The 26,395-nt window shown below is 43.9% G+C and overlaps 1 protein-coding gene across 6 annotated transcripts in view; it reads left to right on the top strand.

Moving 5' to 3' along the window:
* RBM19 (RNA binding motif protein 19) overlaps positions 1 to 26,395 on the top strand; it is a 143,951-nt gene that overhangs the window by 29,249 nt on the left and 88,307 nt on the right. For all 6 annotated transcript variants that reach the window (XR_012155096.2, XM_073313160.2, XM_073313158.2 and 3 more), the window contains exons 14-21: positions 1,097 to 1,207; positions 2,639 to 2,839; positions 3,400 to 3,517; positions 10,520 to 10,662; positions 12,789 to 12,849; positions 14,996 to 15,075; positions 15,698 to 15,753; positions 17,688 to 17,804. Coding sequence is in view for 5 of the 6 variants with exons in the window: in XM_073313160.2 (XP_073169261.1) it covers positions 1,097 to 1,207; positions 2,639 to 2,839; positions 3,400 to 3,517; positions 10,520 to 10,662; positions 12,789 to 12,849; positions 14,996 to 15,075; positions 15,698 to 15,753; positions 17,688 to 17,804 (887 nt within the window). In the remaining variant the exon portion in view is untranslated. The remainder of the gene's footprint in view (positions 1 to 1,096; positions 1,208 to 2,638; positions 2,840 to 3,399; positions 3,518 to 10,519; positions 10,663 to 12,788; positions 12,850 to 14,995; positions 15,076 to 15,697; positions 15,754 to 17,687; positions 17,805 to 26,395) is intronic.

Here is a 26,395-nt window from a genome sequence, read left to right as displayed (position 1 = left end):
TGACATGCGTGTGAAGTATCCACCTCATTACTATGGACCAGTGGTACCAAACACCCAGTGGCTGGGCTGGGTCTGATCCCTGTATGCACATTGTCCAAACCACGTGACTTGCATTCTGGAGAATCTGACTGCTTTTATTTAATACACAAGTAGCTCCTAGCTCTTGTGTGAAGAAAGCCTGTTGGATGTGATTGATGTAATGTTGGTTTAGGCAGCATGGCACAGATTTGAAGGTGTGCCTTGCTCAAGTCACTATAGTCATGTGTTAACTCTGAAACCTAACGAGAGATCAAAGGGCAGATATTCAGATAATTTAAGTGCACAAGTATAGTAGAATCTATGTTTGAACTAATTGAGGGTTGAGGAATTCATAAAACTGAAGCTCTCAGTTACAGTTCGTACAGTACATAGGTTGTGGTGTGGCACACTGCATCACTTGTTCAAAGCACTTCAAAGCAATTTTCAGTGCACTGAAGGCATCAGAATGTGAGGGGATGTCGACTTGTTCTTCATTAACATCACTTTTGTTGTGTGATAATTTTTTTGTTTGTTTTTTGTTTCCCTTGTGGGGAGAACATGGTTCCTACAACTGGTCATTCGTAACACTGGTATTCATAAAATCCACGCTGTACTGTCTGTGCCTAATTCGCTTCACAATTACTGCAGTTGTGTGCTCAAAACTACACACAACTGGTCAAGTAGACACCAGCTGAAATAGCTGTGGTCCTAAAACTACCCTGCATAACACTTTACTGCTGCATTCAGCACCATTCTTTTCACTAGCTGAAGATTCAGTCATGCCCTCAGTTACAAGGGGTGGAGTTCCCATGGGAGTTACATATGCATAACAGCTGGAATTTGGACCTAAAAGCTTAGATATGGCCTACGAGTCATCAGCTAACCTCAGGGTGACGTTCTGGCTTGACTGAAGTCAACGGAGCCAAGATCTCACCCTCTGTCTGTATGCAAACCTCCAGTTAGGCCAGAGTCTGAGTGGTGTGGGTGTTACTCTGGTTTAGGCCTGTTGTTACCAGCGTAGTTTATGCTCCTGACTTTGTCACTCTTTGGATTTAACCACTGTTGCTCTCATTTGCAGGAAGGCAAAGGCAGCGTGGCCGTGAGGGTAGCTCTGGGCGAAACCCAGCTAGTCCAGGACGTCCGCCAGTTCCTGATCGACAATGGAGTCAGCCTGGATTCCTTCAGTCAGGTGAGGCACTTCAGTAGCTCCGGCTCAGCAGAAACCCTGCTCGCTGCAGCAGCAGATGGCTTATTTCTTCTCACCTTAGTGTCTGGGTGTTCAGGAGAGAGTGATGCAGGCTGATAGTGTGGGGGTGCTCTCTATGTCAGGGTGGGTCACTCATCTATAAATACTTGAACGGTGAACAGCAGAGAGAATGGTCTGTAAGTTAGCAGTCTGCTCCTGGCTTAGTGGGCAAGTTGGGTGCTATGAGGATTGGGAACATTGGCCTTTCAGCTCTCTTGATCACGTGGTGCGCAACACACACGAAACTTGAGGCTCTTTTCACGCTTGTCATCCCATTGGTTCCTGGTGCTTAGTCCTTACAGTGCCATGGCTGGATGCAGAGGAAAACCTTAAACCTTGGAGTCGGTGGCATTAGGATTTGGGATGTTTCTTCTCCAGCTGCCAGGGAAGGTGAACACATTTGACCTGGCTCCTTTCACCCTCTTACTTATTTGCAGCCATCTGTCTCTAGAAATCCCCCTTCAGGGCTTTTCAGTCTGCTTGTGTTCTCCTCTTGGAGGTCTGCAGATCCATCAGAAGCCTCAGGTCAATCTCAACGAGATTCTGAGAAGCTTGAGTATAAAAATGTGAACTACAAAGTCCCTACTCCATTTTTTCCCCCCGGTTTTCCATTTCACAAATATGGATTTTTTGTTTTATTTTTTTTTTGGGGGGGGGGGCAGTTTTGAGTAGAGTAGTAAAAGCTATGTCTGAAATCGGTGCTAGGCTAGAAGAACTTGCACGGCATCTTTGCATGCTAACCATCCCTGTGCACAGACCTCCTCAGCACAGCTCTGGGGATGGGATTTGCTGGCTGACGGCTGATGCAGGACCAGCTGAATGATCACAGCTCATTAATAGTTCTCATCCTTCCGTCCCAGCCCTTAATATTCATGTGTAAGTGTTAATACATAACCCTAAATTGACTTATTTATCTTCTCCCCACCCAAGTATCTCAAATGATGGGGGTTTGATCCTGATCCCCTCAACTCTCATTGAAGTCAGTTGCTGAGATTGCTCAGCACCTTACAGGACTGAACCCTAAATGTGCAGGAGTAGATTCACCCACCACAGAAATGTGCCCAGCCTGGAGTGGGACATGGCAGCTGTTTGAATGCACGCAGCAATACGAAGCTAGCTGAACTGAAAATGGAGATCAGCAGTGTGTGTGGATGTATTGTATGTTGGGAACTGATGCCTGGCCCCGTGAGTGAATGGAGTTTGTCCACTGGGGCTGCATTTCAAATGGCAGGAAGGGAATTTTACACAGCTCTTTGTGGGTTTGCAGTGTATCCTGGAAGCATATAAAATGGAGCAGGGGGACCCCCAAAGTCTCAGACCCCTTATAAGAATCCTCCTCTGTATTTTTCTCCCCACACACACACACCTTTTCAGGCTGCTGGAGAGCGGAGTAAAACTGTGATCCTAGTTAAGAATCTCCCTGCCGGCACTAAAGTGGTGGAGCTGGAGGAGGTCTTTGGCCCATATGGCAGCCTCGGGCGAGTGCTGCTCCCGGAAGGAGGGATCACAGCCATTGTGGAATTCTTGGAGCCCACGGAGGCCAAGCGAGCCTTCACCAAGCTGGCCTACTCCAAGGTAAGCATGAGGATGGCAACATGTGTCGTCTAATGTGGAAATCTCACTTCGGGAGAGGAGATCCAGGCTAGGCAGGCTAATGCAAATCTGCCCTCTTCTCTGTCCCAGTGTTGGCACTTTGAGAAGCCAGGTAGGAATAATTTGATCAGGTATCAATATCTTAAAACCTCAGATGTAATCATTAGTAATCAAATTCAAATTCAAAAGGGTGCAAGTTCTTGCTTAATGTGGAGGGGCTGAAAGAAGCAATCTCTAGAAGTGGGGAGAAGGTCAGGGCATTTTTAGGAGAATAAAATCCCCCCATGTTGCTATTTCCTGGTCCTTCAGTGTCATTCAAACTCAGCCCTAGAGAATGCTCCTGAACCCCCAGTGAGAACACGCCCTGAAGGGAGAGCATGCAGCTGTGGCTTTTAACCTCCAGACAGCTCCCATCTCCTGTAATATGTCCCTTGAGAAGGTAGAGCTGAGATTTGAACCTATGTTCTCCTCCACCCCCTCGCATCTGCAAAGTCACTTCTCCCCTGCCTTGTAGCCATCCCTTGTATCTGTCACCCTTGCAGTTTCAGCACGTCCCTCTGTATCTCGAGTGGGCTCCCATGGGTGTCTTTTCCTGCCCACCCCCTGAGAAGAAGCAGGCTGAGATTCCAGAAGAGGAAGGAGAAGCAAGGCTGGGAACTGGTAAGAATTTTTATTTGGGGGAGGAGGTATTTACTGTAGTGTGTGTGACCCTGTTTTTCCTGTAGAGCAGTGGCCATGCTGTTCTTGTCCTAAATGGATGAGAACCTCTGCCTTACTTGAAGTCCCCTCTTGAAGTTGCTTTGAGGATCGTGTGTCTAGAGATGAGCAGAGTTTCTCTTCCCCCATCATTCTGCAGAGCACTTGACTGCTGACCTGGGAAAGCAGATGTCTCTAGACCTAAGCGGTACAGCAGTGCACTTGCTTGCTGTTGCCATTCTCTCCCTTTGGGTTTTTGGAAGCCAGTGCTGGTGTTAGAAATGGGGCTAAGATTTGGTGCAGTATCGGGGTTCAATTGGTAGCATATGTGAGGTCAGTGGGGTGAATAGAGCTAAGATATTAAGCAGTGTGGGAGAATGATTGTGGCTCAGAAATGCAGGGGCAGCGTTATTCATTTGTATTACTATAGTACCCAGGGGCCCTCAATATAGACCAAGACCCCATTGTGCTAGGCGCTGTAGAAGCGCACAACAAAAATACAGTTCCTTACATAAGCGGCTTACAATTGAAGTACATCATAAGAGGCAACGGATGGCTATTGACACGCCGAGGAGTACAAGTGAACGATGAGACAGTATTGGGCTGCGTGAGAGGTAGAGATCTGTGCACACCAACAGCCTGCCCGTTGCCATATTTTGCGTAGGCATCCTGACAGAGGAGGGGTCTGGAGGAGGGTAATGAGGTAGGTGTGCCAATGTTTATGGGCAGCGCCTCCCAAGCGTATGGAATAATGCAGGAGAAAGCACGGAGGGGGTTGAAAATTTAAAAAGTGGGCAGTGGAGGATGACCTCATGGGCTGAATGTCACCATCTCAACAGCAAATGAGACCCTATGACGGGCCTTGAAAGTGAGTACAATTGGCTTATCTTTGATGCAACGGAGAAGGGGGAGCCAGTGGAAGGGTGCAAAGAGGGCTGACACAGTCAAAGTGATGGGGTAGGGAAATGATCTTTGCAGCCGCATTCTGAATGGCCGCGAGCAGGGATTTGTCAAGGCCAGAGAAGGATGTTCTAGGAATCGAGCCGTGAAGTGATGAGAATTTTGTTGCTGTGTGCATGGATAAGAGGGGCTGTATCGTAGAGGTGTTATGCCCAAAGAATTGGCAAGATTTAGATGCAGCCTGGATGCGAGGACTTAGAGAGAGGTCCGAGTCAAAGATGACACTCAGGTTGCAGGTCTGAATGGTGGTATCCAGTCGTTAACAAAGGAGGTAATGGGGAGGGCTTGCAGGGGAAGATTAGGAGCTCGGGTTTAGCCATGTTTAGTTTGAGCTGGTGTCTAGAGATTCATAGAATCATAGAATATCAGGTTGGAAGGGAGGTCATCTAGTCCAACCCCCTGCTCAAAGCAGGACCAATCCCCAGTTTTTGCCCCAGATCCCTAAATGGTCCCCTCAAGGATTGAACTCACAACCCTGGGTTTAGCAGGCCAATGCTCAAACCACTGAGCTATCCCACCATGAGGCAGCGTCAATGACAGGCTGAGTTTTTAGTCTGGACAGGAGACAGGTCTGGAGTGAAGAGGTGAATCTGAGTTGTCAGCACAGAGGTAGTCATTGAATTTGTGTTTGTCAGTGACGTTACCCAGAGATGAGGTGCAGAGAGAGAGGAGAAGAGGACCAAAGACAGAGCCCTAAAGAACCTCCACAGGGAGTTGAAGGGTGGATGAGGAGGATCCCCCGAGGAACACACTGAAGGAGCAATTAGAGATGTAGGAGCGGACAGAGTCACGGAAGCCAAGGGAGGACAGGACTTGAAGAAGAGCACAGATGACTGTATCAGAGATGGCCAACAGGTCAAGAAGGATGAGGATGGAATATTTGATAGAATAGAGAAGGGGGAACTAAAGAAGAGATGCAAAGAAAATTGTTTGCTTAGACTTTCCCCTTATTCGCCCTTAATGCAAATGCAGTGTGGACCAAGAAAATATGCATCTTTCTTGGGTGCAATAGTTTTTATGCTTCATGTGCTTTAGTATCAGTACTGGTTCCAAAAATATGCAGATTCCTTTGTTGAAGGAGGGTGATTTGAGGAGTTTCAGGAAAACTAGGCAGATGAGATTAAAGCCAGGCCAAAAAAGGCAGGAAGTGTCCGGCTGAAGGCCTTTTTTCCTGCCCCTGAAACACACACATGGCTAGAAGATGGCACTCATGACCAGGGCCGAACAAGGTAGCAATTGTGCTAGTCTCATTGCCACTCTCAGCTTTGTGTCCATGAAGCCCAGCCAGTGGGAGAACTTTGAAACCAGTGAATGTTTATGGCTTTGTGCGAGGATCTATGGTGGCTTCTGTTGGAGCTTCTGATCTTGAGCCTTCAGCAGCTCCACTGCCCCAAAAGAGAGAACTGTAGCAACTCCTCACTTTCAACACGTTGGAGTTAGGACGTCAGGGGGAACGCAGGGCACATTCAGTGCCTTGAGACGCTCAGGATTGTTCCTGATACAGTAGTTTCTGGTGCTCAGTGTAGTCCATTTTTAAAAGTCTTGGTGGATGGGACTAACTCCACTTCTAGTGGAGATGATCACACCGTCTAAGATCTTGCCATTAGGAGACGCACTCCTGAGATTGTCAAATCTGGTGACTTGAGAGTTGGCCTCACTGGCGCTTAGATACTGAAGTGACAGCTGATGGGTAATATTTCTGCTTTAGAAAGGGTATTATGATGAACATTATTATAGCCCAGACCTGAAGAAGAGCTCTGTGTAGCTCAGAAGCTCATCTCTCTCACCAGCAGAAGTTGGTCCAGTAAAAGATGTTATCTCAGCCATCTCATGTCTCAGTTATTCCAAGAGGCAGCATAAATAGCTTACAGGGACTGTACAAGCCACCACCCCGACTAGAGAGTTCTCTCCATGTGCATAATTGGTATAAATGGAGACTGAGCTCTATAAAGAGGGTAGGAGAAGCAGTCCCAGAACAAAAGGACGAGCAAGGCCAATCTGCTGCTGTTACTTAACATGCAGCAGTGCCAGTAGGTCTCAACCAGGTCAGGTCCCCATTGTGCCAGGTGCTGTGTGAACACACAGCAATTACAGTCCCTGCCCCAGAGAGCTTAGTCTGAAAGGCAAGACCGATGAGGTGGATGAGAGGAATGGTTTGGGGGTGGGGGGAAGGATGAGATCGTGGTTACAGCATCTGACTAGGACTTGGGAGAGCTGAGTTCAATTCCTGACTCTGCCACAGCCTGCCTGGATGAGTCACTGAATCCACCCGGTGCCTCAGTTTCCCCATCGTAAATTGGGGGCAGTGCTTTCCTACCCCACAGAGATGTTGAGGAAAAAATCCTTCAGTGAGTTCGGGGTGATTGGATACCATGGTGATGAGGGCCCTATCAGTACTGAGATAGGAAGGATGAAGTAACACCAACAGTAGCTGTGATGGGGTACTTTAGTATCGACAACATGACATGGAAGCAGATTGACCCCTCCCCCAAACTTTATAACAAAGCCAGTTATTGACAGAATTTCCCCATCAGAGGGAGGGGAGTGACACAGCTGCCTGTCCACATGTGTTACATGGTGCCCTCCTGTAAGGGTCTAAAGAGCCTAATTGAAGGGCCAGGCCTGAGGATCCCAGCTCTAATTGAACAAAGGAAGGTAGCACCAGGCAGCAGGGCCCAGACCAGCTGATTGCCTGGCTGGCAGGTCGTGGAGCAGCGTGTGCATTTGTGTGCTTGCCTGTGTTAATTTCAAGCCCCACTGCATGCCTTGTGTGGGTGAATTCCCACTGCTCTTATGGTAAGGACATGACCTTTTTTATGTCTTTCCCCTCTCCATCCCTGGGGCTTTTTAGCATTGCTCTTGCATATTTGGGGCCTTAAACACTTTTAAAACCAGTACGGAAGGAGGTTGGATAGCTGAGGTTTTATTATTTGTAATTTTTTTTCCCCCTGGAAGCCTTTTCAAGACGATCAGGGAGGTGGAGGGAGCCGATGAAAAGCTTTTCCCATTCCAGGTACTGGGGGAGGGACAAAGATAGGGGCAGCTGTTTTATCTCCCCATAACCGAGACCCTCACCTCCAGATAAAGGGCTTTAAGCACAGGAGCTCCTGGAAAGCTGCTTCAGTTTGATAATGGTCTTTGCTGTCAGCCTTTGGCACCATACGCCTGGGGAAAGGTGTGGGAGGGAGGCAGCAGTAAATTCCTTAGTCTGATTACAACAGAGCCCCATGTGACTGTTGTGCTAACTGCAGATGGAGGCATCTTTCCCCTCTTCCAACCCATTTGTCTTCAAAACCAGTGAATTTTCTACGGAAGTTTGCTGATTTCCAGCAATTGCTAAAAGGTTCTCTTGCAATTAAGGGTGAAAGTGCTTGGCCAAAAGAAAAAAAACTTGAAACATTTTTTTCAGGGCAGAAGAAATTTACAGTTGATCACTTGTTTCTGTGACTTGTGTCTGGTTCTGAAAAGCTTTTTAACCAAAGCAGGGATCTGGGTACACTTTGGAACCAACCCAGCTCATGGCACTGTTGTCTCAGCAGAACATGCCTATTCAACAGAATAGCAGATGATCAGCACAATACTCAGTACAAAGGGTAGATGCAATAGGAAGGCCAAGCTAGTCGTACGTCTTTGGCACCAATTACGCCTTCCGACACCTCTCCAGTGGATTGGGTCAGATCCTGCTCCTCTTGGAGACAATAAAAAACTCCAACCACCTCCCATGAACTGTAGTGGGGCGAGCTAATAAGCCTGATCCTAAGCCCTTTGCAGTCAGTGTCAAGATCCCTGTTAAGTTCAGTGTGCTTTGGATGAGGCCCAAAGGCTACAAGGGATCTCTCACACCTTCCTCTGAAGCATCTTATGCTGATCACTGAGGTGGGAGGCCAGGCTGGCTGGATGTGGTTTGGCAACTCGTGTGTATGTGGTGAGCCCTGGAGAGAGCTGTTGGTGCCCAGTGCTGGCGCATACCATGCTGGGGTGAGAGAGGGGAATTGCAGTCAGCAGTGGAGGTGCTCAGGGCAGGCCCTAAAGCTAAGGAATTAGGCTGGTTACTTAGGGAAAGCACCACATTTGGTGCTCGGATACGATGGTAGTGGAGGGCTAGGTGAGCATTTAGAGAGATTGGGGGTATAGTGATAGTTGTAAGACATGCTTCTTGGGTCTCTGTCATTTCTGGAAGACCTTCCAGACAGCTGCCTTTGGTTTTGCAGCCCAGCTTTTCTGCGGAGGAGAGAGCCCAAGAGCGAGGTTGTGTTGGTGATATCTTCCTCTCTGGGTGAGGAGGAAGAGTGTTTGTCACTCTTCTACCTTGCCTTGGAGCCAGGTGGAAGGAGGACAGCATGTGGGTTTGAATTGCTGATAATGCTGGAAGCCAGCCATGGGTTGTTTCCTAATGCCAGCATTTGGAATGGAGATGGGAGAAGGTGGTGAATAGAGATGTTGGAATTCCCTACTTTGTATGTGGATCATTTTCTGGGAAGTTTGGAGCACAAGGCAAATTTCCAGTTTAGATTCTGATATTAGCCTCATGCTCTGGGTTGTGCATCCCTCCTGAGCCTGCCTTTCCCTTTCTCACTCCTCTCCACCTCCTTTCTGGACAGCCTCTCCAACTTCCTCAGTTGTTAAACAATGGGCCTCAGAAAAATGTGAAGTTCTTTTCCCCTTTCCTTTCCTTTTTCTTTTCTCTTTGCGGCAGAGATAGGATGGCTGCATGTTCCACTGATGTTAAAAGGACAACGTTATCATTGTTGCTGTTTTCATTAAAGCATAAAAGGGCCATTTCATGCCAGAGCCCTTGAAGATTAATTAGAAGTTTAATACATTTGGTTTGTTTCTTGAAAGTGGAAAAAGGCTGGTGGAGTCTTCGTGGTACTTGCTGTGGTGAGTCAAATGATTATGGACAAAAACCCGTAAAGTTCCCTTTCATGTACACAAGTCTTTCAAACCTTGCTACAGCCTCCATCAAAATGGGCTGAAGCAGAAGCTGTTCACGAAGAGGATGGGTTGGCGCAGCGAACGGGTTGGCGCAGCGAAGGTGACTGAAGATTGGCCCATAAACTCTTTTAAAAATTAAGTAAGCCAAGTGAGATGCAGCATTTGCTACCCTGTTGATTCCTGGCTGTTGTGCAGAGGGGATGCAGTTGTGTCTCAGTGCTGGAGGTTCCCAGGTGTCGTTCTGTGGTATAGCAGAAGGGGTGCTGTTGTCTCTCAGTGCTGGAGGTTCCTTTGTGGTACACTGGACTGTATCCGAGGTGATACAGTTGCGTTTGTGGTGGCAGTTCCCAGGTAATATGGTGAGTGCCAAGGAACACTACAGCAGAGTCATCATTACTTGTGGTATTTCAGAAGAGCAGTACAGTTGTGTGTTGATTACCAAATGCTACGATCTGTGTTGCAGTTCAGCTGAGTAAGGTCCATAGATCATGGAAAATAAACTAGCAGAGCAGAGGCACTACTGTATTGGCTGGGTGCTTTAGGAGCATGGCTGCCATCTTGAACCTGGTCCTCAGTTGTCCTTTTATCCAGTCAGTGAGTTGAGTATTTTGAGGTATTTTATGCACCGATGCAGGAGTAGACCTTGTACATCAAATACTTGATTAGCAGCCTCTGTCAAGAGAGGGCTATACTGGAGTAGCAGTGGGTATTTCAGGCCAAGGTTGAGGGATACTTGTAGAGCTGTGCAAGATCCCAGGGTTGGAGCAAGTATCTACCTAGGCTTGTCACCAGAGCGTCTGGCCTCCTGGAAAGTAGTATGCTGTACGTCGGAATTCAGGGGTGTTAGAAGAACAATACATGGCTTACGCTAGCTATACGTGTTGTGGCTGCGTGTCCAAGAGTATCAAGTTCACCCACAGAACTTACTAAATGCAGCTAGAGAGATGAGTCATTATAGTCTGTGCGTTGATGACTCCGACGGTAGGGTCAAAATACAATAAATCTCTTCAGTCTCCAGAACTGCCTGGAGTTACATTTTATGGTGTTTATGGTTTGTTCTTTGCTTTACAGCTAGTGATGAAACTGAGGAAGCTAAAAAGGGCTCAGAAGAAATAGCTGTAGATGAGGAGGAGGAGGAGGAGGAGAGTGTTCCAGGATGTACACTGTTCATCAAAAACCTCAACTTTGCCACCACAGAAGATATGCTGAAGGAGGTGAACAAAGGGAGAGGTGGTGGGACTGGGTGTTGCATGTGTCCAGCAATGTTCTGTTTAGATGGAGCAGCTCGGTTTGAGTGGCTTGGTCAGGGTCAAACAGTGAGTTTGTTGCTCAACCTAGATTTAAAAGTCCTTCAGCTGCTCTACTGTTTGGTATTTTAAAGCTATCGATAAAGCATTCATCAGTACATATCTTTCATCCAAGCCTCTACAAACATTGAGCCCCCCCTGGCCTTTGTGAGAAAAGTCTCATAGCCATTTTGCTAGGGTAAAGAGTAGTAGAGAGGTGAGGTAGTTTTCCTAAGGTCATACAGTAAGTCAGTGGCAGAGTCAGGAAGAGTAACCTGAAGTTCTTTCTGTTTCCTTTTCCAGCCACTAAACAACTCTCCATTTTGCTGGTAGGAGACAATAGATGTAGCTATAGACCACGCTAGAGCTGTTCTCCAGCTTGGTTGTGAAAATATTATGCTGCACAGATTGGGGCTAGTGGTGGCTTTGAATGCTCAGAGAATCTTGCACTTGGGTTTTTTCATTCACATCAATTGTCATGTTAGAGGGCAGTCAAGTAGACTGTCTACCTGGAAACTTTACCAGCCCAGGCAGTTTTCAAAGGCTAACTTAATTGCTCAGACATCCCTAGCGATCCATCTCCAGACTGGAGTGTGTTATCCCATCCTGTATCCCAGTAGAGGTACCCCCATTTCCCTTACCTTTCATGCCTAGCTCACTGTTGAAACACCAAATGTTTCAATAATCTCCCATACAGGTAGTCAAAATTGGAGGAAACTTATCCATCCTCCTCTTTGTTTCCTTCCTATACATATGGATCCAAAGGCCTTGAATTTGTAGAATTAATGTGTTCATAGAATCATAGAATATCAGGGTTGGAAGAGACCTCAGGAGGTCATCTAGTCCAATCCCCAACTAAATCATCCCAGCCAAGGCTTTGTCAAGCCTGACCTTAAAAATATCTAAGGAAGGAGATTCCACCACCTCCCTAGGTAATGCATTCCAGCATTTCACCACCCTCCTAGTGAAAAAGATTTTCCTAATATCCAACCTAAACCTCCCGCACTGCAACTTGAGACCATTACTCCTCGTTCTGTCATCTGCTACCACTGAGAACAGTCTAGGTCCATCCTCTTTGGAACCCCCTTTCAGGTAGTTGAAAGCAGCTATCAAATCCCCCCTCACTCTATGGTTTAAGGGAACCACAAACTCCTGTAGATTCACTAGTACCTAATTAGGTCCAATCCGTTCACCATACCTTATACTTACATTGGGGCTATGCAACATATAATTAAGCCTGGCAGAATTCAGTTTTTATTTTTTATAAAATGATGGCTAATAGCAATGTTTATTGCTAGCATTTTTTTGTTGTAAACTTTCACAGTTGTGGGAAATTATAGGAGGGGTTGGACACTCGGGGGGAAGGGTGTCAGACAGACAGTTATTTAATGACAGTAGATGTTGAGATTCAAAAAGTTAAAACTTTCTAACCATTAAAACATAAATTGTCAACATCACACATCAAAATATACAAAGTAAAAATCCTTAAACTGTAGTTCTCAAGCAGCATTTTTTATTGCCTATCTGTTTCAGGTTTGATTATCATGGATAGAAATATTTTTTTGTGTGTGCATGTGTATACGGTGAAATCAACGTTCACCAACATTTGTCAATAAAAATCGAATCCTTCCGAGCCTACATATTACATAGGAGAGCTGCCACAGGCACTTCTTGGTACCTCCCATGCGGTACTGGAAAGAGAAATGTTCTAAGGATATTGTAATGAACTGGCAATGGTTAGATCAGCTTTGAAGGAGCCAGTGTCTGGGTGGAAGCATTCTTTTAAGTACTTCAGTATTCTGTAGCAGTGATCTAAACTACTGCATCTTTCCATAGCTATAGTGCAGTGTGATGGATAATTACTGAGAGAGTGTTTTAAATAAAGGCTGTCACAACAGAATGCATGATGTGTGTCTTTTCCTTGTTCGGTGTGCATCTCTCTCTCTCGCTGTGGGTTGACTTTGTCTATTTCAGTTGCTACAAAAGGGGAACGTTGTCAAAGGGTTACACTTTAATTACAAAGAGAACTAAGGACCATGTAAAATTCTTTGCAGACGTTTTCCAAAGTGGGAGCTGTGAAGAGCTGCACGATCTCAAAGAAGAAAGACAAAGCAGGTACTCCTATGAATCGTTGTGCATTTCCTTCTGCTTGGGTTGGTGGTGGTGATGCCTTCTGCGTTCATTTGTGTGGGCAATTGGATAGTTGATGTTAAAAATCTTCCTTATGTGCCCAGAAATACATATGTTGAAATGACTGAAAACATAAGCCTCAAAAATTAAGTGCTGACTAAACCAGGAAGGTCATGCCCCAAAGGTAAGTATTAAACCATGGTGGGACTCGTAGTTGTTCAGCTGAAGGCTCCGTGAAAGTGTCATAAGCTCTACTTCACACCAAGGTCTTGTGAAGAGTTCAGTCAATTTTAAAAAGAAACCTCACAGGCACATCTGCCTACCCAGCCCCATGTTTGCTCATGATCTGTGATACACACATGATCTGGTTTTAGGAGAGAACCGTGTCTAGCTTCACTCTACCTTCCAGGACAATCAATTTCTGTCACTGAAGAATGACTTCTGTAGCTTAGTGCCATCAAAGTTTGGAAACTTGCCATTGTGTTTTCTGCTCAGGGCCTTACTTATGGATCCCTGAAGTTACGATACTATGACCCTGTTCCCTAAAAGCGTTGCATGGCCTAGGGTGTTGCAAACTTTTGCTGAATAAGGAAATAACTTGATCTACAGCCCTTTAATTATGTTTTCATTGTCGTCTCTAGCGAATGTCTCATTCTTCAGTACATAACCTAGAACTGATAAGAGTGACCATACAGGGACTATGCTTAGTTTGCATCTATTCTGTGGCGCTCAGAGGGACTCTGGCACACAAGTGAAATTTAGGGCACAACCTAGGTGATAAAGTGAAAGACATCAGATAATGTTCTCTGGCTTGTAAATAGATCTCAATCCTTTATTCCCTTGCCAAGACATTTGCACGGTGGTTTGGAGAAGACCTAATATGTATAAGCCCTATGCTCCTGGCTCGGTAGCAGTAGTTAGTTAGCTGCTTCTGTATCTGTGCACTTGCTGTACTGCTGACATCCCCAGTGGTCTGAATAACCAGGAAGGGGTGAATAGTCATTCTGTCAGCTGCCGAAGCTTTTGGAAATAAAGGGAGAAGTCTGTGTCTGGCAAGTGGGAATAGGGCCACCCTAAAGGGCAGACGCTATTTTTACATTAACCAATGGGAGAGTGGAGAGCATGAAATCGTTGGTTCCCAAATTAATTGAACTCCTGGTCTGGAATTATTTAACAAGCAGTTTCCATTCACATATCTAGGAAGAGTGTTCAGGCTCCCATATGCTGGGCACTGAATGTACGCAGAGACAGTCTCTCACCCCAAAGAGCTTACCCTATAAATATGACAACGGACATATATTGTCTCCACTTCACAATTGGCAGTGGGCACATGCAGTTGAAATGAGCTGCCTATGGATACATGGGATTTTTGTGGCAGAGCCAATTCTTTCCTGAGTCTTAGACCAGGGCTCTAGCCAAAAGCCCATCCTTTCTGATGAGGGATCTACCTAGATGACAAACCTTTTTAAGGCTCCATTTACAATTGTTTTTAATTGGCATGTGCAAGGTATTTCCTCCTTGATGGCCAGAGTGAACTCTTTGGTGGGTTTCAGATAAAAATACAGTCAAAACTCCAGCCGCAGGTTTTACATCCGTCTAAAAGGAAGCGTAAATTATTAGGGGGTATCTTTGTCCGAATAGGGCATGGTAGGAATGCCCAGAGAGTGCCTGTGTCTGGATTATGGTGAAAATTTCATTCCAAAAGTTTGCAACTGCAGCAGTGCAGGAAACCCTGTGCATGGACAAATTTGTATGTAAGCAGTATGGTCACTGACCTTTTATGTGCATAGCTATCATTTCTGTAGGACCGATAGTTAGGTTTTTGTTTAGTTGCATTCAAAGAAGTTACATATGAAATGGATTTCCACTGTACACAGCTGTCATACAACTTTCTTTGCATCATCTCCAGGGTGACTTTATCCTGAAGTGTCACAATTTCAGTTGTTTTAATTACCCATGGCTCCTCTGGGGCAGGTTTAGTCCAGCAAAGCTCACCCCATATCTAGCAGTGTTGATTCACTTTTTCGTTGTCGGTCATTAACCAGTCACAAGGGCCTATTCATTGTGCGGGCCACTATCGAATGCTTTTCGCCAAAGCATTTACGGGGCTCTTTCCTTCCCTTTCTGGCAGGCACTTTACTTCCTATGGGCTTTGGATTTGTGGAGTATAAGAAACCAGAGCATGCTCAGAAAGCCCTCCGACAGCTCCAGGTAACCGTGGGAAACGCAGCCAAAGGGGAGGAGTGGGTGGGTCATGAGCACTGTTCCCTCTAAGCCGTGCGTGTGCACACAGATCCTAAACCCTGCGCACACGGCGAAACATTGCGTGTACAAAAATTTGCACAGAAGAAATTTTTTGCGCACACGGCCTGTCAGAAATTAGAGGGAACATTGGTCATGAGGCACCGAGAACCCTTCTAATATTTGTTTTTCAGTAGTTCCCTGCAGGCTGCGACTGAGGTCAGAACCCCATTGTGCTGAGTGCTGAACATACCCCTAGTAAGACGGTCCCTGCCCAAAAGGGCCCAAAATCTAAAGACACAGGCTGGGAGTGGAAGTAGTGGCTCAGGGAGGGAAAGTGACTCGCTCAGCATCACATCTCTGGCACAGTTGGGATTAACTCAGGTATCTTGACTCCCATGCCAATGCCTTGGCTACTAGACCACACTGCTTCCCCATCTGTATTTATACTCTTCACCTGTATTAACTGCGCTTGGAAAGAGAAGAGCTTTGGGTGAAGGAGAGGTGGGAGGAAGTAGAATTGAGATGTAAAACTTCTTCTCTGTTCTTAAGGTCTGTCTCTTTTAGCAAACTTTGTAACTTGCTTTTTTAGGGTTGCTCAGTAGATGGCCATCAGCTGGATGTGAAGATCTCTGAAAGGGCCATAAAGTAAGTCTATCTGATTCCTGTCTGACTTCTCTGCACCAAATACACTTAAGCAGCAGTAGCCCTTGATTGCCCAGAATGGCTCTTTAATTTCTTTACAGTATGGTTGCTGGTGTCACTTCATAATTCAGTTGGTGAATAGTGCCAGTCTTAAATACACATTTACCTGATATGCTGGAACAATCCTATGGAACAAATGTTTTTCCTGGGCTCTTTCAGATGATCAGGTGTAAGTCTTCAAAAATAGCAGTCGTAATGGTGTTAGTCCAGTATATTAACTCCAAGGTATAGCCAGTTGTTTGACTACACTCGCTGTTCATTCTTAAAAATGTTAGAGAGACCAAATAACTAATCTTAACCAATTTTATTGTCTAAAGGCAAAGTAGGACAATATGAAAAGGAAACATACATACCCTCCCTCTGGGAAGCAATCCTTATCTCACAGCATGTTCACCGTACGCACAAGTTGTGCTTCAAAGATACACGTTGCAACTAGTAGTGTTTATAGTATGATTTTTTTACAAGTTACAGAATGCTTTTCACATTACTTAAAGTAAGTTTAACCCACTGGTTTATGCCAGCTTTGTCCTTAGTACCTCCCTATATTTTCCCATATCTTGGGTTGAATTGCTGCATTCCAAGTGTTGATGAGCCATGAAAATACTCCCAAAGTGTACTTGGTACAAAGGGTTCCTGCATCCTTGCTTTGAAAAGTTTCCTATTTTCTAATGCCAAAGCTGACTTCAGCTTCACAAAGTGTTGTGGGATGTATGATGCAGGTGAACAGAATTGTGGGAAGAGCATAATACATTCAGTTAACATAATTTCCCATCTCCGATGTGTATTATATTAATACTGTGTGCATAATACCTATTAATATGGTGTATACTACACCTAACATATATGCATTGACCAACAAGTGGATAGGAATAACTGAAATTTTAGGTGGCGATCTGTTTTTATTAGACTAAGTAGAAAATTAAAAAGGAAGCACTGAGCTTCTGGGAATCGGAAGGAAGAAAGCAAAGCAACACTAAATGATTTCATCACTTAAGTGAGAGACGCTAGACTAAAGGTGAACTATACTAGAAAAGTTGTCATAAGGGTCTCCCTGGGGTAATTTGCTATTCTCCTCCCAGCTTCTTAAAGAAAAGCATCTTTCCACTGTCATCCTCCTCTGTCCTGTAGATGATATTGTTCTGTGCCCCTTCCTTCATGCTAAAGGCATCTTTGTTAGACCAAGAGGAGCTGCATCGGACTTCCCTTAATGGCCCATCTGTACAGCTCTTCGGCTGCTGTGGGGCAATGCACCACTCTGTACATTGAGACCCAAGAATTGCCTCCGCCTCCTGCTGGCTTGGACAGCCAGAATCCATGTCTTGAAATTAAACCTGGTGGCTTTACACAGTAGTATGAACTGTTCATGCTATTTACAGCCTGTCAGAGAACAGTTAAAAGTGAAACTAAAGGCACAAGCTATGCTTCACTTACACTACTTTAGCCAGTGTTGCAAACTTCTTCTCCCTGCTGTACCAGAGCAGGTCAGCAAATCAGCGGAAGGATTGGTCTGTTCCAGAATGGTAATCCCTAGGTAGTGCTTTATTTACTTGTCTTGAAATAGCACCCAGCCCAGAAGCCCCTGTTACGATTGGGGTCCTGTCTGCAAGATAATGCACAAACACGTAGGAAGACTATGACCTTTTTAAAATAATGAGGCAGATTTTTATATATTCCAAGTATAACTGTAATCAAACTGTTCTGTTCTCCCACCTGGTCTATGAAGCATCCATTGATTCAAATAAGAAGCCATTGAGCATATCGATCAGGAAACTGGACTCCAGAATGTCTAGATTCGTAAGCTGGAAGGAACCAGAAAGAGCGAGGTCTGTGTTCTGTTCTCTACAGTGTAACTTACCATGTCTCCGTTGATTTACCAGGCCCACTGTGACACCATCCCGCAAAAAACAAACACTCAAGAAGCAAAAGAGCTCCAAGATTTTGGTCCGAAATATCCCATTCCAGGCAACCGTGAGGGAAATCAGAGAGCTGTTCAGGTAAAGAAATCTGCTGCTGCTCATCTGCTCAGTGGGACGTTACTCACTGGGGCATCGGTGGCTGCTTTTGGCAGGTGACCTTGCTGTGTGATCATAAATATGACGGAACTGTTGTCTTACGGATTAAGTGAGACTTTTGTTTAGTGCAGATATGGACACATGAAATAAGCAGATTACTTCTGTGTCTGAGCTCCGCTTTGAGCAGGAGCATGCGGGGCGGGAGGGGAGGCGCATTAGCGAGTGGGTGATAGTGTCTTCATCCTGAGGGCCAAACTGCTCCAGCCTCTGTCTGAATTAGAGCAACCTGGGGCTGCACTAATGTACACCAGCAGTGTCTGGCCCCCTAGGGATCATATGCCCACTAAGGATCCACACTGAGATGCCCCAATACATCCCTGTCTCTTCTGACATGTTCCCTGTGCTGCATTGGTACAGTTGGTGCAGGAGCTGAGTTCTGTACCCCAACTCTTCTTAACTGGGGCAGGTCTCAGCTGGTGGGTAACAGACAGAAACTGGCTCCTTTGCGTCCCTTAAGCTGAGAATCTGACCTCAAATGTCTCCTTGTCCAGAATGTGTTCCGTGGCTTTCCCAAGAAAGTGAGGGGTGAGGAGCACCAAGAAATTGTCCAGACAGCAGATAGAATTGTTTTACATATGACTAAACAAATTCCTCACTAGATGTGAGTATCTGCTCGGATACTAGAGTAAACTGGGGGAGTCATAGAGTTTACGGACAGAAGGGAATATCAAATAATCCAGCTGACCCCCTAGGTTCTATTTCCAGCTCTGCCCTGACCTGCTGGGTGACCGTGGGCAGGTCACTTCCCCTCTCTGTGTCTTGGAGAATATTGATGCAAACAGCTATATAAAAACAAAGTCTTTTAGGATGTGAGTTCACGGTGTCAGTGTTTGGAAAGAGTATAGAGAGGACTTCTTCAGGTCTTGCGGGGTTAGGTTGAATGTGTTCTAGCTTTCCTAACAATGAACCCTGTTAGACTGTAGGTTTATTCCCTAAGGGACATGGGGGGAAATCCAGATGCTTAACCCACTCAAAGAAAACCAATATTGTGCACTGAAAAACAGTGTAGGGAACAATCCTCCAATGACATGTTGGGGTGAGCAAAACCAGAGGTCCCTGGAGAGCTTTTATTCATGGGTTTCTAAATACTGTATTAGCATGAAATCATGTAGAAGTGTTGCCAAGGCATAAGAGACAAAATACTTAGGCCTCCGTAGGAGGAAAGTGTGATCCTGTGTCCTCGCTGCTCGTTGGCCAATTCTTCTGTGCAAGGGATGGCGGTGGGCTAGGGATGTTGTATGTATTTAATTGGAACCAGGCTGAGGTAACCATGTGTTAGAAGTATGTTAGTCACATTGCTTATGGCTGGAAGCTGCTCAGATGCTATTGTAATGAGCACAGTAAAAGAACGTATATAGACTAGAGAGGGCTCTTCTAGCCAGAAGTCTTTGTCTATTTAAAGGCGCTTATATCTTGTATGCTTGTTCTTTGACAGAATAGTGATAGAGCCCCCAGAATTGGTCTAGACCCAAAATTTGGATCTTAGCTATTCAAATTTCTTAGGATGGGGAGGAAAATTGCCGCTGGATTTCTAATCATAGGAGACCCTTCAAGCCCCAAACTTAACTCTTCCTGCCAGTTGTAGAGCAACCAACTTGATGCGTCAAATTGCCAGTGCTCAACTGATATTCACAGTTTACCAGCCAACAGACCAAATAATAAACAAAGCCGGGCTGGCTTTCGGTTCTGTAATATATTCAGGGGACAGGAGGAATCTGTACTTGTCCAAAAGATAAAAGATCAGTACAGAGAGATGTTTTGTTTCACGTTATTAAAAGGGCTTTGAAAAACAATGCATGGTTGAGAAGATGGGGGTATGGGACCAGTCTGATAGTGTCTGTTTTAAGGAACACGAGGCTTCTATAGCCCATTATCAAAAGCGTGTTAAGAACAATGCATGTTAATCAGGAAGCAATGTTCCACCAAAATGTCAGTTTCACTTAGTTACACAATATATTTAGGAACACATTGTTTATCTTCAGAACAAAAGCCAGCAATGAGAGAACTGAGCTGATTTAATAATGTCTCTACTTATTTTTTTCAGAAGAGCTAAAAATGTGCACACATTGAACATTATTAAATGCCAGGCATTCTTTTGGGGTTTTGTTTAAAATTGTAAGTCTTTGCCATAGATTTAGGTCCTTTGGTGGGTTTCTTTTTAATAATAATTTTTTAGTTTAAAACAATTCTTTGGAACCAGAGGCATTTCCCTCATCAAGGCAGCAGGGGGCACTCTTAGTCTTCTCAGGAAATAAAGGACAAGAGGGGAACAGCAGTTGTTGCTCGCAGACAATGACGCTGCAGGCCAGTGGTAGCTCTGCCTGTGGAGGTTAAAGGCTTTGAGGGACAAACCTCTTCTTTATTGTTTCACATGTTTAAAAGCCACTTTCTAGCCACCCAAGTGATGTTGTCCCATAACCCAGTTCCTTTACTCCACTTCTGAATTATTGTCTGGGCAGGATATGAAACACAGAAGGTTAAAATCCTTTTTATTCTATAAAAATGTCTTCACCTTTCAAGCTTTGTCACATGAACTCTCCCTTTTAAATGTACCCAAGAATAGGTGTTAGCAATGCTAGCTGTTTGAAATGGACAATGATTGATTTGTTTAAACAGTGCAGACTTTTGGAGTCTTCAGTTCATGGATTGTTCAGAATTGCAGCTTACCCTGTTCATCTTTCTCCTCTAGTATTTTGTTGATTCAAAGATCCATCATCACAGTGCTTAGCCTCTCTGTGGAATGATGATTATAGTTTAGGATGCAATACTAACAAGCTAAGATACATATAAAAGGTGCCTTGTCCTTGCAGTCCTATGTTGTTACTCTCCTCTAGCCAATTCAAACTAACCTTGAAGACCTGCACCCTGGTCGTGGTAGTGGTGGGTTTTGGATCACTTTAACAAAACTTTCAGAGGAAGAAGGAGGATGAAGACAAACACTTTTGGAAAATCCATGCATGGGTGTTAAATTAGTGTTGCTTTCCCAAAACTGTAGCTTGCAGGGGATTCAAGGTGCATATCTTTGGTTTCAGAGGTTTAGGGATAAGGTTTTAATCCATTGGGAGTGTGTTGGAGAGTGAAGGTACTCCATTTTCTTCATGTGCATTTGGTGATGGTGAACACTGGATGGTGAACATTGGCAGTCCTGGAGTCTGAATCCTTTGCCTAAGCATGGACAACACTAAAATAAGCTTTTCCTCATACTGTATCTGTCGCCATACTTGAATCCTGGCCTGGAGGGACTATCCCTAATAATGAGGATATTTCAGTCTGTCTGCTCTCTTTGCTGAGGCTGCTAGTTATGTAGTTTATCAATTTATAACTGTCCATTTCCAAAATGGGGGAGGGGAGACGAAAAAAATTTCTCAGATGAAGACTTTTAATTCTTTGATACTATATTGAGAGAGTCTCTTAAGCTAATCTTTTCAAAAATGAGTAATGATTTTGGGTGTCTAATTTGAGACCTGTGAAAAGGCCTTATTTTTCAGAGGGCAGCTCCTGAGCAATTTCTGAAAATTAGGTTCCTTTCAAACATGTCATGCTGGTCCCACATAATCACCACTTCCCGTCAGAAGTCTTGATCTTAATGCTTTGTTTCATAGCCATAGCACTTCATACACCAACTTAGAGAGCATAAAAGATGGAGGCATTATTGTACAGACTCGCATCACTGAATATGAAGTTACAAAGATCTTTTTCCCCTCCTAAAATAGGAGCAACTAAAATGGTAAAAGGTCCTTTACATTTTCTCTAGATCAAATAGGACTTGTTGAGGGGCAAACACTGTAGGCTACTTTCGTAGAATTATAAATGCACATGGTGCACACTCCACCAAATAAGGGAATAAGAGCTGTCATAAAATCAAATTCAGAAAAAGCTTGTGATGGGGTCGAGTGGGGCTTCTTTTGAAAATGTATGGTTTTGGGGAACTTGCATATAAATTGGGTAAGATGTGTAAACCCTTTTCTAAAATTAGAACTATCTGTCACTGCCTCATGCTTCCAGATGAGCAGAGGAAGAAAACCAGGCTGCCCACTAGCCCCATTATTTGCCTTCAGAACATATTAAAAAAAAGAGAGAGAAAATCCCAAAATTCAAGGTTTACTTCCAGTCTAAACACTAAGTTATATAGCTTTATATGTAGATACATTATTGTATATCTGATCACCTCTGTATCCTACCTGTAGGAGTCTAATTCATTCAAATTTAGTAAGACTTCCTGGTTACAAAATTTATATGGACCTCACCCTTAACAGAAATAAGTTTACAGCTATTGGGGGAAAAAAACACAGCTGAAAATAATACCAGAACATGGTACCAGGTTATGGTTCCTAGGAATAAATATAGCCTATCACATTGCTATGTGAAAGTAACATTGTGTTGTAGAGAAGCCAATGGATTAAAGATTGGAATATGATACTGGTCAGGTTTAATGTACTAAAAATAAACGGTCTATCTATTTTATTCTTTTTCAAAGGCTTTGTTGTTGCTTATTTTCTTAAAAACAACCCCTCCTCCGCCCCAAAAAATAACCACAATTCACGATGTAGTGCTTTTAGAAGAGCAATCTAGCCAGACTAGCCAGGACAGAAGTAAGTTCCCTCTGACCGACGAAGTAGAAGCAGTCATGAATCTAAAACTGTATTACAAGGGGTAAGAGTTGGAAATTGGATCTGTTCTTCTGGAAGAAAAAAAGTATGGGTGAAGGATACAGTTGATAAAATAGGTCGAGTTTTTTTATTTTTTTAACTAAATCTTTATAAAGTTATTCTTATGTCATTATCCACTTCTTCAAAGCTTGGAATGACCTATTAAAATAAGAGTTGTTACCAGAATGAGCTCTTCATTCCTCATTATGAAGGAACACGGAGATATAATGAAGTCTAGTGCAAGACACATTCCATGTTCACACCTTTCTCCAAGTAAAGAGACTGGTAAAAAATTTTCTCTTCCCCAAGATATCTTCCTGCACTTGAACCCATAGAAATTTTCACTAACCAAAGGCAGAAGAGAGAAAATTGTCCATTAATGGACAGTGAGGTTTTACCCATATAAGAGCTAGGTGGTATTAATTGGTACATTCAGCTCCTATATGCTCGGGTATATGACACACTAAAAATGCTTAGATAGCTAAGCACCTGACACTGATTATTGTACTGTGGCTGCAATTTTAAAAGTGGGAATGGTTATTTTAGATATTTTTATTTTCAAATGACTCGCTAAATCCTTCTAGCAGCTTAAAACCCAGTACAGATCTTTCCAGTCAAATTATTGTGTCTATTCAACAGTTCAAAATATTGAGCCCTAGAAGAATCCTCCATACAACCTCTGGAAACAAAGACTAGGCAGACGTATGTGCATTAACAAAAAGGATTGCTATTAATGCTAATATAATGCTTTCTATTTATTACCCCTATAAAACGGAAGCAAAAACAGATCAGCACATATGGGGATATAATGCTGAATAAACGAATTGTGGGATGTGTAAAGTTTGAGTGTACTAAAATACAAAATCAGTGGAAGGACATAACACAGATAATCAACTCGTCTGTATTAGTGCTCGTCTACATTAAAAACACTATAGTGGCACAGCTACACTGATGTAGCTGCGCCGCTGTAGTTCTTCATTGTAGACGCTACCTAAGCCAATGGGAGGGATTCTCCTGTTAGCATAGCTGATCCGCCTCCCCAAGAAATGGTAGCTAAGTCTATGAAAGAATCGTTCCATTAACCTAGCAGTGTCTACAGGGGGAATTAGGTTGGTTTAACTATGCCACTCGGGTGTGGATTTTTTACACCTCTTAGTGATGTAATTAAGCTGACTTAATTTTCTAATGTAGATCAGGTCCTCAGAATTTCACCTAAGGACCAGACTGCATTATCACATTTTTTCAGGACAGTAAAATGTTAATGAAATTTGTCAAATACTTGGTGTCTGTGACACTGAAGATCCATAATTAGCGCTAGTTGGGAACTGGAATTTCCATTTTGTGGGGAAATTCTGAAATATTTTATTCTGAATCTGATTGAAAAGCTGAAATTTCCCACAAAATGAAAATTTCGGGGCACTTCAATTTGGGACTTTCAAAATACTTTGGTAATGTCAAAATGTTTTGATGAATTTTGTTTAGCTTTTATATTATGTTAACATAGTAAACCTAGGTAATATATACATATAATAAAATATTTTAGTGTAAAAGTTAAAACAAACTGAATCAAACAGTCACAATGAAATGTTTTTACCTTGTTGAAATGAAAGTCTAAACAAATTGTTTAGACATTTCCCCTATCGAAAATTTTGTTGAATTTGACATGTTGCCATGAGATGTTTAGGTTTCAGGGAAACTGCATTTCTTGGCAGAAAGCTGTTCTGTCAGATTTCAACTAGCTCTGTCTGTAACCTTGTTGGTGCAGCAAGTCAGGATTAGCAACGTACCAATAAAAAAAAAATTAGTATGCATGAGCAAAAATAGCACAGGAAAACCTGGTAATCCTGGAATGACCAAATGCTACTGCCACTTGTCATTAGATCTATATTTAATATCAGCTTTTGGCTAGAATTGTTTGAGGAATCATATTTATGTACGAAGACACACAAGTACCCTTTGTCTCTTGGGGAACATTGGACTGCCCAGGGAGTAAATTAAAATGAAAGATGCTGCTGTTTCTCCTGGTGCTGAAAGCTACAGAATTGTCTCATACATTTTTGTTAGAGCATGTTCAGACTGAGGAGGGAAATAATTAGGTGGTTGAATATGCAACAGATTTGCCTCTTGGATTTTCCGAAGAGACCCATGTACTGAATGCTCATCTGAATGACGGCCTCTTACGAGGTGGATAATGGTACTATCGCTATATCGTTGGTGGATTTCCTGTTATGATCACAGTGCTGAAGCTAGCTGGAATGACCTGCTTGTGCTAGAGTGGGAAGGATGCATGATTAACATGGGCATTGGTTTATCTTAGAGCAGCTAGGTGCCGTGCCTACTTAGAGAAGGCACATGGATAATGCAGTTCAGATGATATGCCTGATAACCAGGCAAACGTCTAATTTCGAAGTGGAGCAGAAGTCCTCTTTCCTACCCGTATTTTTGTCAGTGGGTTTATTGTTAGAAGGTGGTTGAAGAACAAAGGAAACGGTGGTTCTTTGTAAAGCAGGGTCTGTAAGCAGAAGGACCAGAGTGGGCCAAGCACAGAAGACAAAAAGGTCATTGGGGAGGAAGGCTTGGTTGGTGCAAGAAGGGCATGAGCAGTAGGGTTGTGCAGGACTGTGAAGGTGAATCAGGAGCTTGAACTTCCTCAGGAAGAGAAGAGGAAGCTGGTGAGAGGATTTGAAATGGAGTCATAAAGGCCAAACGGCAGTGCTTGTTAGATGGAGGGGACCAGGAGCAAGGTGAGAAGCAAAGAAGGGAGGAGCTTGCAGTAATCAAGGCAAGTGAGATGAGGACACATGGATTTTAGGAATAGGAATGAAGAGGTAAGGATGGGTTTAAAGATGCTGAGGAAGAACTGATATCCTCTACTTAACTGACTGTATAGCTGATTTCATTGGGCCTATCTGTAGATGGTAGAGCTAGACTAAAATACACCTGAGATGCATGTGTATGGTGTGTGTCTACACTACGGATGGATTCATGTGTTTGTAATCGTTTGTACGGGTTTGTGTTGCTCAATCTGTACATTCACTAGTGAAAAACCTCTATGCTGGAGGCCCAGTTTCAAAGGTGGTACCTAAATACGATGTGCAGATCCTATACCTGGACATTTATTATAGGTGAATTAAAGCAATCTTTGATGCATCATTTAGGGCCATATCCTAAACTGGCATCACTCAGAGTAGTTTCAGTTTATGCCAGCTGAGGATATACCCTTTAGTGTTTAATTCTGGATTTCAGCTTCCTATTTAGGATCCTGTGTCTGACAGCTGGGATCCTCACGTATGAACACACACACTGTAACTGTGAACAAGCCCTATGTGCTCTGCAATTCCACAGGTTGCAGAATTGCGATGTAGAATTTAAACTGGAATTTTATCTGTGAAATATTACATTTCTAGCCCTTATGCTTGTGTTCCGGCCCATGCATCCAATCTCTGATTAGGTGGGGTTTGTGGGGGGCAAGCTGGGGAACACTTTAAGTGCTTTAAAAAAACCAAACTGATTGATGCTTTTTCATCAGTGCATTTGTCCCAGCAACTTGCCCTCACCCTTCCTGACTGAGAACCTCTGTGCTGTAGGTGTCTTTCCACATTGCCTCACAATCCTAAAGGGATGGAGTTTCTCTGCTTGGCTGCACTTCCCCCTCCTCCAGAGCATCTCTGGGACCTGTTCCTTCCTGTAGGTGTGAGCCTCCTGCTAGGAGAGTGAATGGCAGCCTTCACAACAGGTGGGAAGAAGCATTCATTAACAGTGTGTGGGTTGGGCTGCAGTGGCCTCACCTGTTGTACATCTGTGTGATCTTTGTCCCTTTTGTCTTCGAAGTCTTTTCTTTTATGCCTGTTTTTTTTGCTCCCT

Source organism: Lepidochelys kempii, chromosome 15 (assembly GCF_965140285.1).
Source record: "Lepidochelys kempii isolate rLepKem1 chromosome 15, rLepKem1.hap1, whole genome shotgun sequence".
Classification (NCBI taxonomy): Eukaryota; Metazoa; Chordata; order Testudines; family Cheloniidae; genus Lepidochelys; species Lepidochelys kempii.
The sequence above is the reverse complement of the archived record's forward strand: the minus strand, read 5'-3'. Positions and strand labels throughout refer to the sequence as shown.